Source organism: Mesoplodon bidens, assembly GCF_964165515.1.
Source record: "Mesoplodon bidens genome assembly, chromosome: 9".
Classification (NCBI taxonomy): domain Eukaryota; kingdom Metazoa; phylum Chordata; class Mammalia; order Artiodactyla; family Ziphiidae; genus Mesoplodon; species Mesoplodon bidens.
The window spans coordinates 71,164,241-71,177,639 of record NC_138166.1 but is presented as its reverse complement, the minus strand read 5'-3'; the positions used below and the strand labels follow the sequence as shown (position 1 = coordinate 71,177,639).

Genomic DNA, 13,399 nt, shown 5'->3' with positions numbered 1-13,399 from the left:
CAAAGAGTTAGGAAATGAAGCAACTTTGGAAAAGAAACTTACCAAAGAATTCTTCAACAAGGCAATGTTTTTTAGTTGCTTCTTTCTCTGCTATTGAAATTTCCTGCATCAAGAAGGCATCATACCATCGTTTTCAATATATTTTCAAGATCAAGCACTGAGGCAACAGGCAATGTTCTAATTTAGTAAAAGAAACAGAAGATTTTTAGGAACATAGTAATTCAGGTTTGTGGAAAACAGGAAAGTGACTCAATAAAACCATCTGGTCACTAATGTGGTGATATCTTCTTAGTTACTTGAATACTTGAGCAGTTCACTAGACTTTACTCAAGGGGCTTGTGGTTTGCCGTGGTTTATGCTTACATTTTAAAAGTAATAAATTAGCTTGTATCATATGTATTATCCAATATATTCATTTATCCAAATCATTTGTAGATACTGATAATGTTCCACTATTTGAAAAGTTTTACCTGGACATAGTAAAATAATTTGGGAATAAATCATTGTATAATCTGCATTATAAATAATGTAAGTCTAGCTCACAAACTGTGTGGGTAGGATTTCTGTAGGTATTAAATTTAGAATGCTGACCATAAGATTTAATTGGGAATTTATCTTTGTATTGCAAAGTTAGTGGTTATTTCTATTGATCCTACTAGCATTTATATCTTTTGAAAACAAATTTAAGAAATTTCCAAATTACATTTCAAAATTATATTTATGGAATACTATTAGTTACATAAATATGGAACTCCTAAAACTGGAAAGCATGTTATTTAATGTCAAAATTGAGAAAGGCAAATTGTTTCCATTTTGAGCAATAAAGGGGTTGAGAAATAAAGGGGTAGTGGCTGCCTGGTTGTATAGAGAAGGATCACGGGGCTCAATCTGGTCTCAGCTAGGAAGTCCCTTGATCTGTTATCAGTGCTTGCCATGGGTGCGAGAGAAAGAGGCCAGCATGAGAGTATTCTATTTGATAGCCCTAATCTAATCCAGAGCTTTCACTCTGAAGATGAGGAATCCCACAAAAATCATGTTCTTTACCATATTATTAGTCTCCAGATTCAGCATCTAAAGGAAATAGAAGCCATTTAAAATTTTTGATGTTTTTTCTTTGAGATTATTTCTTGCTTCTTTCAATCCCTGTTATTAATGAACTATCTTCATTTTGTTTTCCTCTGTGGAATTATCGTCAAGGAACTGAATTTTAATTCATCTTTTCATCCTAAATTCCTTCTTGCATTATGCCTTTAAACTTTTTTCCTTAGACACTTCTGTTCACAATTAGACATTTATTGCTCTAATTGTCTCTCTTTTGATCAAATATTTCTCTTCTGTTCTGGTTTTATTCCTGATCAAAAGAAGACTATCAGTACTGTAACACCAAAGGAATAGATACTAAGCCCTAGTAGTTGGTTAATGTATTATGAACTTTACCTCTCATTAAGTACAAGTTTCTGCTTTCCTCCCTCCTCCAATTCATGGCTATAAATGTCAGAATACTAGAAAGTCCATTTTTAGAGAAATATCACCATAAAATTATGAAAATAAACAGTACACAATATGTAATTATTTATTCCAGGAAAACCTTTTCAGTAGTTCTGTAAGTATCCACTTAGCAATGCCAATCCTGATATATTCTTCTTAAGTGTCTTTAAAAAAAATTCAAGTGAGGTACATAATATTTCTAACTTAAAATCTCTCCATTCATTTAGGGAGAGTGGGTAGAGGAAATCAAATGAGAGCACAAGCTTCGAACAAAGAAGGCACACTTAACGTCTTCTTGAAGAGTTCAATATTGACTTTTTAGCTGTTTATCAGAGTGAGAGGTGATGCCTAAGAATTCCAAGTTGGTTTTCTTTAGGAAGTGCTGAGTACTTTCAAGCAGAGTGTTAAAGAGACACAAATGCAATATTCATGACTCATTTTGGAAATGATCCTTTTTTTATGCCAACTTTTTGATTCCTCTTGGAACAGAGTTACATTTCTACTACCTACAACCTAATCCTCACATTTATCCTGACTGGTTGGGTAATTCCATCACTTCAGACTTAGACTGGGTGGAACAGGTTTTACTCATATTTTAAGAGACATATGGGCTTTTAGCACAATAGCATTACAGAAACCCAGGAAAAATGATATTATTACTTATACTAAAACTACTACATTTTGACAGTGTTAAAATTAACCATAACTCCAAAAGCGTAAGTGCCACATACCCAGAAACTGCAGGAATATTAACAGGGTGCCTAAATTCTGACAGTGAATAAATCAATTGGGTAATAGCAGAAAGTGTGAATTAGCATTCACATGCACACTGTATTTGTATTTTAAATTAAAAGTTACTTTCACTGATGATCTAGTGATCTTTCTTTGGAGGGTGGTCCTCTGATAATAAGAGTATACTTTAGAAAGACTAAGCTAGTATGTCATCATGGGCTACATATTTTACTCTTGAAAGTAACTTGTGGAAAAATAAGTAACTTGTGAATTAAAGATATGAGAGAATGGAGTAAACTTTAAAAAATATACATAATTCCAAGTAAAAGGAGAAGCACGGGAATCAGGTACTGTGGCAGTATAGAACTAGTGATCAGCACGGTATTTACTACATGTCACTAATAATAATGGTAATAACAGTAGTGATAATACATTTATTAAACACTTCCGCATATTGAGAATTATGATAAATAATTGCCCTGTGTAAGGACTAGGCAATATTTTGGAGAAAAATGAGATACAGAGAGATTAAGTATCTTGTTGGAGGTCGCATGGCTAGTAAGTGACTTAGTAAGGTAAATAACAGGAAAGACTGTGATTTGAATCCAGGTCTTTCTGCTCTTTTTCGCTACGAATTGACTAGAATAAAAGCCAGGAAACTAGGTATAACTTGTTGATGCACTGTCCAGGCACACGTACCAGAGATTAGAGAAAAAGGCTGAAAGGTGTCTACATGGGCACCTGAGAAGCAGATTACCCAGTGTGCAAGACATCAGAAACCAGCCAGCAGACTAATTCAAGACCTTACCGACTTAACAGTGAAGGAGCCCCGGTTAACCACCAGACTTAACTCTCTCTTGCTTAGGTCTTGGAAAGGGCAATACTTGATTTCTAAATCTCATGAACACAGCCAAGGTCAGGCAGAAAGAAGGCATTTTTAAAATCTACCTTCAGGGAATTGATCAACAAATCGCATTGATGCTACATCAAAAGTTTAACTCAAATTTGATTCCTTTTCTCTTTCCTCATTGCCATCACCTTTAACAGAGTCATTATTTGTGCCTGAAATATTGAAGGAGCCTCCTGACTTGTCTTCCTGCTTCACTATGGCTCATCCCATCCAGGCTCTCCTAAGATAGATGCTTAAATGTACTTCCAGAGATTGGTCCCTAAATGTAAATCTGATGGTGTCTCTCTCCCATTTAACTCCTCCACTCCCCTCCCCCACAACCGGAGCACTGGTTTAAAAGTACAGAAAGAATTCAGTCCCGCATTTCCTGGCATGCTAAACCGTTTAAATCTGGCTCAAACCAACCCCAGTTCTATTCCTTGGCATTCTTTCCTCAAAACACAGTCCAAACCCTCTGAACATCTCATTGTTCCTGGATGGTTCTCTTCTTTTTGTGCTTTCTTACCTGTACTTCTTTGACCACTTCTTATTCTCTCTGCCTGAAATGACCTTACCATTTTGCTCTATTTGAGGAACTCCTATTTCCCCTAAAACCTAATTAGAATGTTACTTCCTTTGTGAAAAATTCCCTGATTCTTCCAACTGAGTGCTCTCCTCATTTCTGTTATTTTTTCTCTAGAGAATATCATATTCCATTATTTATTATAATATTTATCACATTATAATAATTGCCTGTTGATGTGTTTATTTCCATCGTTACATTATAGCTTCCTTGAGGTAAGAGGCTACATATATATTATTCATCTTTGATTTCCCAGTGTTTATTAGAACTTATGGCATATAGTGGATATTCGAAATATCTCTTAGAAGAATGAATGACCCCTCTTATGATTAAATAATACTAGTGACTATATTATATGATTTAAGGTGCACTAGAAATGAACTATCCCTCCACAAACTACATACCTTTTTGACTTTTGAATTTCTAAATTTATATTAGAAGATTTTAAAATTTTTGTTTAGCTATTTAAACCCATAATTAAAAGCATTGTTTTTAGCTTTGGAGTGGGAGGTAAACATTATAAGACACACAAAAATATGCACGTTTTAATTTATTAGAATCTTTTATGAAAAGAAATTTTAATGAGGAAAGAAAAGAAGAATAATGTTGTGATAATTTTGACAGGAGGTGGACAGAAGGGAAGAGTAGACAGGACACTGTGCATTTATTCAGCAGCATTTATTATGCCACTATTATGTGTCAGGTAATGTATTAGCCACTGGGAATACAGATCAATAAGAAACTGCCCTGCTCCAAAAGGAGTCAGGGAATATAAAGGGGAGACTAGAAATATTCACTAACATATTTCACTTATACCACAATTGTATACAGTTGTAGGTCCTATCTTCATCAACCATCAAGTTCTTTGCCTTTCTCCTCAAATTTTCTGAAGTGGTTTTAATTAAACCCTTTAAATGTAATTGGTCATATAACAGACACTTTGGATTTTGGAGTGGGATTTTATCTATAAACATCCTGTAATTTTGGCCAGACAGCAACCCATTTGTCTTAATAAATTATCTAAAACTAGAATTTAACCATTTAGATATTTTAAATAATAAACACCTGCAAAACTACCACTCAAAACAATCGACTTCTCACCATTTCCTTTACTCATTCCTTTCCTCTGACTCAACCCACTTGATGTAACCATAATCTTGAAAATCAACCTTCCTTGTTATATTCTATGTATTATATTATATGTATTCCTTGATAAATATATTTAAATTATTTTAGGTTTCAGCTCAATAAAAAAGAACCTCCTCTGATGTAATGTTTTAGCACTGTTCATTCAATATTATGTTGCTAAGATTTATCCATATTGTTGTATGTTTCTGTAGTTTATTAATTTTGAGTGCTTTATAATATTTCTTTTGTGGTATTCCAAGTTTTGTATCTACTCTTCTGTTGACAGGCATTTGGATTGGTTCAATTTATGCAGCTGACAGCAATTTTTACCAATTAAATAAGTATAAAATAGCATCTCCTTGTGGTCTTGATTTGCAATTCTCTGTTTTCTAATAATGCTGACCATCCTTTATGTGCTTATGGGCCATATGTATTTTCTCTTCTGTGAAATGTCTGCTCCTCTCCCCTGATTCTATTGAAATGTTTGTGCTTTCTTGTTGATTTGTAAAAGCTCTTTATATATTCTTGATATTTATTTTGTGTTGATTTTGTATAACATAAGCATCTTCTCCAAGTTTATTTATATTTTTCTATTATAAAGATGTCTTTCAATGAACAAAAATTTTTAGTTTTAATAGAGCTAAACTGACAATCATTTTTTACACTTTATTTTTTTCTTATTTAAGAAAACATTTTCTACTCTGAGGTCTGAAAGATATTTACATATTCTACTAAGAATTTCAAGGTTTTTGACGTTTAAGATCTTAATCCATGTGGAATTGATTATCGGATATATGTTTTGCCTATTTCATCTTTTTTCCATGAGGGTAGCCACTTTCCCCATCTCCATTTACTGAAAAGTCCCTTATTTCCCTGCTTGGTGACATGCTATATTTGTCATATACCAAAGTTCTATATAAGTAGGGATCTGTTACTAAGCTCTCAATACTTGCCTGTCTCTGTACCAATATAACTGTCTTAATAACTATATCCTCATAAGAACTATTGAAACTAGGTAGAGCAGGTTCCTCTACCCTGCTATTTCTCAGTAGTCTAGCTATTTTCAGTCCTTTATTCTTCTCTTTAGAATCATATTTTCAAATTTTGTGAAAACCTGTTTTGAAATTTTGACTAGAATTGAATTGGATCTGTAGATCAAATTGGGAGATAATATCTTCACAATCTTCTTCCTATCTATGAACATGGTATATTTCTCAATAATTTCTAGGTCTTTAATATTTATTGATACAATTTTATTCTTTTCCCTGTAGAAGTCTTACACATTTTCTATTCTTTTTTTTTTTTTTTTTTTTTTTGTGGTACGTGGGCCTCTCACCGTTGTGGCCTCTCCCACCATGGAGCACAGGCTCCGGATGTGCAGGCCCAGCAGCCAGGCCCACGGGCCCAGCCGCACGCAGGACCCTCCCGGACCGGGGCACGAACCCGCGTCCCCCCGCATCAGCAGGCGGACCTCCAACCACTGCGCCACCAGGGAAGCCCTCTATTCGTTTTTTAATACATATTTGATATAACATTTCAATTTCATCTATTTCAGGTTCTCTTTCTTGTATTTACCCCTGAATCTAAGATTTCCTTCCTATATTTCTGTATTTATATGTTTTTGTAAGAAGTCAATATAATAATACATCGTTTGATACCTAATTATTTGTCCCCAAAGTGAGCTAAAAGCAGGTTTCTTTCCTTTTGATGCAATCATTTTAAAAATTAAAGCATTTTAGAGAATTTAATAAGAAAAAATGATTAACAGCATTTTGCTTAGGCAAAACCAAAAAGCTTTAAATGGTTATGATCTTTCCCTCTACAAATGAGATTTTCAGCATTGCTATGGGACTAAAGATAAAGAAGGGATAATTAAATGCTGTTTAATGGTTTATATATTTTTAAGAGTACACAGATTTTCTATGTACTCTATGAAAGAAAAATGTGTCAGCTTGCAGTTGGATTCCACAAAAATTGCATAATTATAGGTCTCATAAACAATATAGATTTATGGATTAAAGCAGTATCACTTATTCGAAACACAATATTTTTCTAATGAAATTATACTTAGGTAAAAACATTATTTTCATTTCTGGGCCCACTTCAAGGTACCAAATAGTTTAGGAAAAGCTAAAATTAAGCATCATAAAATGTATACAAAGCTGAATTACTTCTTACATGGTCAAGATGGAAGAATTTGCAATTTTCTTGTGATTTGTTGAAACAAGATTAGCCTTCCGGGGATTTGAATCAACATTGTCCACGCAACGAAAATTAGGCTCTATTACACAAATTTATCAGCCATTGTGAACTCTCTATTTCTTTTATGGCAGAAAAAAGTCACTAGGAGAAACTCAGCTAAGACAGTACGAGAAAATGTGGAGACTGGGCCAATCATTTCTGATAGACTGACTTATGACATAACTATACACAAAGTGAACTCTTCACTAACTCTTTTCTTGCTGAGTGTCATGGACAAATCTAAATTCTTATAATTCCACAAATACGCCTACAAACAGATTACATTTGAAAGAAAAAAGTATTTAGCTTTCTCAATAAGCATGCAGAATATGAGAGAAAAGCTAGTATAACCTGAATTATTTTAAAGAAAGAAAATGTATGCTTCCATATGAATGATCTAAAGCCTTGGTTGTAAAATTGGCCTTTGGCAAGACACACATGAAGTCTTTAAACTGGGTATAAATTTAGCTGCCTTTCAGTTTCTAGTAAGTTTGTTTTTTTTCTCCTTTTCTAGAGAGAGTTAATAATATGTCAGTTCAACTGGAAGAATTTTGAGTAAAATGGAACACAAAAAAATAATTGGAATGTTAGAAAGTAATTTCAATGACCACAAATGGACTGTCAGTTCATAAAACTTCATCATTTAAAAGAAGTGAAAAATGTTTTCACTTGCAAAGATTAAATTCATGAATGATGGAATAATCTACACTTACATATATTTTTCCTTTGGTTATGTGTTTTAATATGAGTAAAATAATTTTATTTAGAATTATGGAATTGTGTAAATAATTTTTACATTTTTCTACAACTAATATATATCATTGCATCATTCTAAGAGATCAAGTTAATTTAAAAATATACAAAGTAATGCAAGAAAATGTGAAAGGTTATATAATATTTGTTTGGCTTGTAATTGCTTTGAATTTCCTCCTCTATAAAAATACTTAGAAATATAGTCCCAGAAAAAAGTATAACATTTTGTTTTAAACTTAACAGTAAAGAAGAATCATTGGTAACATCAGATGAGAATAACTCTGAGAATTCAAAGATTACAGGTAATATTTCTTTAATTTTTAAACAGAATATATTTATTTTGTTAAAGCCTTCAATTATAACAATCTTACATAGGTGCAATTATCTTAACTTTTCAGATACCTATATCCCAACAATTGTTTATTCTCATGAGGACAAGGAAAACTTGGAAACCAGTAATCAGAATGTAAAAGATGTAAACACGGAACATGATGAACATAATGAAAAAGAATTAGATTTGATGGTAAGTGTTCTGTTTGCCTCGGTATTAGAGAAGATGAATCCATTTATGCTTCAAAGATGCTGCAATGCCTGCCTTTCAATAGCTTCAACTAATAAATAATTTGCAAATGTGAAAGTGCAGCCTATTCTGTCCTTGCATCTCTAGCTTGATCAACAAGGCACTTTGATTTCAGTATGTTGCTTCTGGTCTCTTCAATGGTAAATTAATGACATTAATTTCTTACCTATTTACCAGTCGCTCTGAGTAATAGTTTGTAGGAATTACAGAAAAGGTAGTACTATCCTAATGTGCATTTCTAATCTTTGTGACAAGTGTACACTTATCATAATCTCGTCTGTAAAATGAGAGGGCTGGACTAGATGATTGTTAGGGTTCTGCCCAGCTCTACAAGTCTGATTCTTGCATTTAGCAGCATTTTTTTTTTTTTTACTTACATCTGTGAGAATCTCTAAGTTCTATATCATTGGAAAGTATTAAATTACCAAATGAGGATAAAATAGCCTGTGCCATATTTTTCAAACAGGAAACAAATTCAGAATGGTACAATTTAGTATTAAATTTGTTATCATAAATTTCACACTTGGTGAACATTCAATCTATTTGGGATTTTTAGGGGGATGGTTTAGATAGCATTTTTATCACAAAGGAAGAAATAGGAGTAAATGAGTCACATAATGCAATTTATCCTTTACTGTATTTGGTTGGAGCTCATATCATTAGGATACATGGATTCATAATCATCTAAGATTAAAATGACATTTGCCTCTTCAAGTGTCAGTGCTGAAACAGAAAAGAAATGGAGCTCACCGCTTTCCCCACACATTCCACCCTTTCTATAGTGATATGGAAGCTGCATCACTAAAGTATGCAATTTACTTTGCTCCAACTTTAAGAAACTACAAAGTTGTCACCCATTGTGAGAATTCTCACCAGCTGAAAGTTAACATCGCCATCTTTTTCAAACCACAGAATATAATGAAAGGGCCCTGAAAAATCACATACTTCACCAATATACCTCATTACAATCAGCAGGCTCAAATATAAAAGTTTGTTTAGAAGTTACTGAGATTGTACATCCAATAAATGAATAGGGAGCTGTAATTTAGATGCTAATTTGCTCCATGCTGATGTTAATGCATAAAACAATGAAGCTCTATAATAGATGGAAATACAACCAAATCTGTGGAACCCACAGGCATTGGCTTACAAGACAGCTGTGCAGTTGACAAGTAACATGAGCCTTATGTGAGAAGAAGGGGAAAACGTAAGATTTGCATATAATTATTGAGATCATGCAAATGTCAGTTATGAGAAAAAAAAAAAAAAACACAGGCATCTCACTGTTAAATCCTGACAGTTGGCATCACTGAAGAGCTCAAATACATTTGAGCACCAGTTGGCAGAGGGTCATTAAAACAGAATTTGCAGAGACATTAACTCCCTCACTTTTCTTTGAGTGACGTTTTGCTATTAATAGTTTGCAGAGGCTTTGCAGAAAACATATTAATAAGAGAAACTGTAATAGGGGCACCTACAGCAAGTGTAAATGCAGAAAGGGGCATCTAGGAAGCTGCTCTCTAATTGATTAGCATGGAGCTATCAATGTGTATATCCTAAGTGAGGAGAAAGTGCAATGACAAGCAAGAATAGTTGAATAATACAATGTGATATTTGGAAGCTAGGAAAGAGAGTGATTAATTTTGGCCCCTTTTCTGATTAATCTCATTCCCAAGTCATAGCCTACATGGATACCCCCAAAACATCCAGCTTCCACAATTTGTGCAAAATCCACAAATGAAATGAATCAAGGAAATATACCAGATAATTACTAGCCAAGTTAATGAAACCTATCTACTTTGCGTTGTATATTGAAAATCATTTGATCATTATTTTTTGTGTTTTTATCCCTTAAGATAAATCAACATTTAATAAGAAGTCCTGCTTCCAGAGATGAAAAGAATACAGTCAATTTTCCAAATAAAGCTGAAGGGTTACAGAAGAAGCAAATCCATGACGAAGTATACACTGACTTGTTTAAAAGGCCTTTGTCTTCAAGTTCATCAGCAGAAAGATCCTTAAAGGGAGAGTTTTACGACAATGAAAAATATTCCTCAGGAAATAAGTGTAGTTATCAACCTTCAGAGGAAATTACTTCAGATATGGGAGAAATCAAGCCATCACTGGGAAATACTAGTAGTGACGAAATAGTGCAAGTACATATTGGTAGCAAAGAAGTACTGGATAATAATGCTAATCCAGCCCAAGGGAAAGGCAGAGTGCAAATATCTTGTCCCTCTGCAGATCAACTAATGGCAGACAACCTTAATCAAAACCTTGAAGGAGAAGCTAAACAAACTGAAGTAAAAGATTGGGAATGTTTAAGAGGTGATTTCCGTTTGGATTTCCATTCAGAAGAGTCTGTAGAAAAAGGATCTTCCAAGAAAGCTTATGGCAATGGTAAGAATGAGGAGGGGCAAGGAATATGTTTAGGTGTTAATGAAGAACACAGCAAAAATTTTCAGTCAATCTTACATGACCAAGAAAGGAAGATGAGCCACTCTGAAATAAGTGTGGAAGGGATGGGAGCCAGTAACAGAGACCTAACTGCTCTGCCGAGTAAGGATACCCCAATTCATGACCAGTCAATCAGAGCAGATACATTTCATTCACCAAGGACAAATCGAAGCTGCGAGGAAGCTGTGTTAACAACCTCAGACCTCGATCTCTCGACTAGTGAAGGCACTATTTTAGGAGGGATGCCTGGTCAAGCTTGTTTACCAAGAAATAGAAATGTTTTGAGGAATGAGTATCTTTTCCAAGTTGAAGAAGAAAAATCAGCCTGGATTAATCCCGAAGATCAAAATAAGAACACCCAGCATAAACAAAGTTGGAATGTTCTGGAAAGTCTGGGAAGAGCAAGAGAGAGTAAGACAAATATAACAGAGCAGACCAAAGAACAAGCAGATTGTGGAGACATGTGGGAAAAAAGAGATAATACAAGGAGTTTGAAAGCTAATCCTACAGAAGAATTGTTTACCTGCCAAGAAACAGCGAGCTGTGAACTGTCTTCTCTAGCTGATCATGGTATTACTGAGAAAGCAGAAGCAGGTACAGCTTATATAATTAAGACAACATCAGAAAGTCCTCTAGAAAGCATGTCTGCTAGAGAAAAAGCAATAATTGCTAAGCTACCTCAAGAGACAGCACGAAGTGACAGGCCCATCGAGGTAAAGGAAACAGCGTTTGATCCACATGAAGGGAGAAATGATGATTCACATGATACCCTTTGTCAACGAGATACAGTGGGTGTAATCTATGACAATGATTTTGAAAAGGAATCATGTTTAGGTATTTGTAATGTACATGTAGATGAAATGGAGAAGGAAGAAACCATATCTATTTACAATCCTGGTAAGACACATGACAGGAAGAAATGTGTCATTGGAAATACAACATCTGTAGAAGAATCCTCACAGGTCATTACAGGCTATCAAAAAGCAGCCTCAAAACTAGATTTACATTTGGGAATGTTACCAACAGATAAACAAATATTTCCAGAAAATAGAGATCACGGGCAGATCCAAGAATTATCAAAGAAAACGAATACAGATGCCGTTATTCATTCTGCTTTAAACTCAGACACTAATAGAGCTTCTCAGAATGGCTCTCACATTTCTAATCACCAAGTTAAAACTTCACTGCCATCTCATGAACAGGCCACTGCTATAGAGAATGCAATTACTACCATGACTCTCCAATCTATTTCTTCTAAATCAAAATATAATTGTAATCCAACAAGTGAAATCCAGGGTGCTGAGAATCACCATCCTCCTGCGTCTACACCTGAAGAAGTTTCCAAAAGTTCAAGAATAGTGACATCAGATAGTACGAGGGAAAGATGTATAGGCCAGATTGTCCAACAAGGAGAATGCAGTGTGGAGAAATCTCTAGGGCCAACAATTTTAATCAGTGAAGCTTCTGAGAACATGGAAGAGGCAAGGAATGAAAAAGAAGGATTAATAAACTCTGGACAATCACTGTGCTCTTCAGGAGACAAGGAATCTGAGAGCCCTGCTTCTGACAATCTCCCTGCCCAGGAAAGTCAAGCTCAAAGGGAATCTCTGCTTTCGAAATACACCAACTCTAAAATACCTTATTTCCTTTTGTTTCTGATATTTCTTGTAACCATCTATCAGTATGACTTAATGACCGGCTTGGCATTCTACATTTTTTCATTGTACTGGCTGTGCTGGGAAGGGGGAAGACAAAAAGAGTCTGTCAAAAAGAAGTAACCTCAGCACTATTATTATTCTCTCTTAAAAGATAAGCTATTTAGCCCCAAACATTTGGATTGGTGAAAGAGACTATTCGTTGTTCAAAGAGCCAGCACAGTTTTTCTCTTGAAGGATCATTTAGAAAGGAATGCGTATGAAGTTTGCTCCTTCATATAAGTAATTATTCTATATAGGACCATTATGTTTGGATCATTAAATACCTATATGAATATGAGATCTGAAGCACGTCAAGTTGAAATTAGGTACAGCTGTTGCTCCTTAGCAGGCAATGAAGTTTCAATGCTTCATGTCTCTTCACTACTTAAAGTGCCATTTCTTGCATTCACTTCTTTTGCAGTAAAGCTTCATTTTTTTTTCCAGAGTGTATTTTTCCCTCTACTTTTTAAAAAAATAGATAAAACATGGACAATGGCAGAAGACTTTTTTTTGTCTTTTAATACTGACCATGAAATTTGCATTTACCACTGTATCATTTATTAGCACATTTTGATAAATCGAATCTTTCAACTTTGATTATATATTTTTAAGAACAACACCCATGCATATTGAAATGTGATTTAACCTGAAGAAACACATTGTGTACTTGAATAACACTTAATACACATACACATGTTTTATATCCTGCATACCTACAAAGTCAGGGCATTCGTAACCCAAATATGACAAAGACTGAAACAATCAAGAGATGATCTTTCAGTTCTGCAAAATTTGGGGGATGGCCTGTCTTTAAGCAATATTTTTCTCTTTTAAAGGGAGATTGTATAACA

At 34.4% G+C, this 13,399-nt stretch overlaps 1 protein-coding gene across 1 annotated transcript in view; it reads left to right on the top strand.

Annotated features, from left to right (window-relative positions):
- The window catches only part of PPP1R3A (protein phosphatase 1 regulatory subunit 3A), a gene marked incomplete at both ends in the record, with an annotated part of 36,295 nt that extends 23,666 nt beyond the window's left edge, over nt 1-12,629 (top strand). Inside the window, 3 exons of the mRNA XM_081244626.1 lie at nt 8,058-8,116; nt 8,213-8,337; nt 10,251-12,629. Coding sequence (XP_081100752.1) covers nt 8,058-8,116; nt 8,213-8,337; nt 10,251-12,629 — 2,563 coding nt within the window. The remainder of the gene's footprint in view (nt 1-8,057; nt 8,117-8,212; nt 8,338-10,250) is intronic.
- Nucleotides 12,630-13,399: the final 770 nt, after the last annotated feature.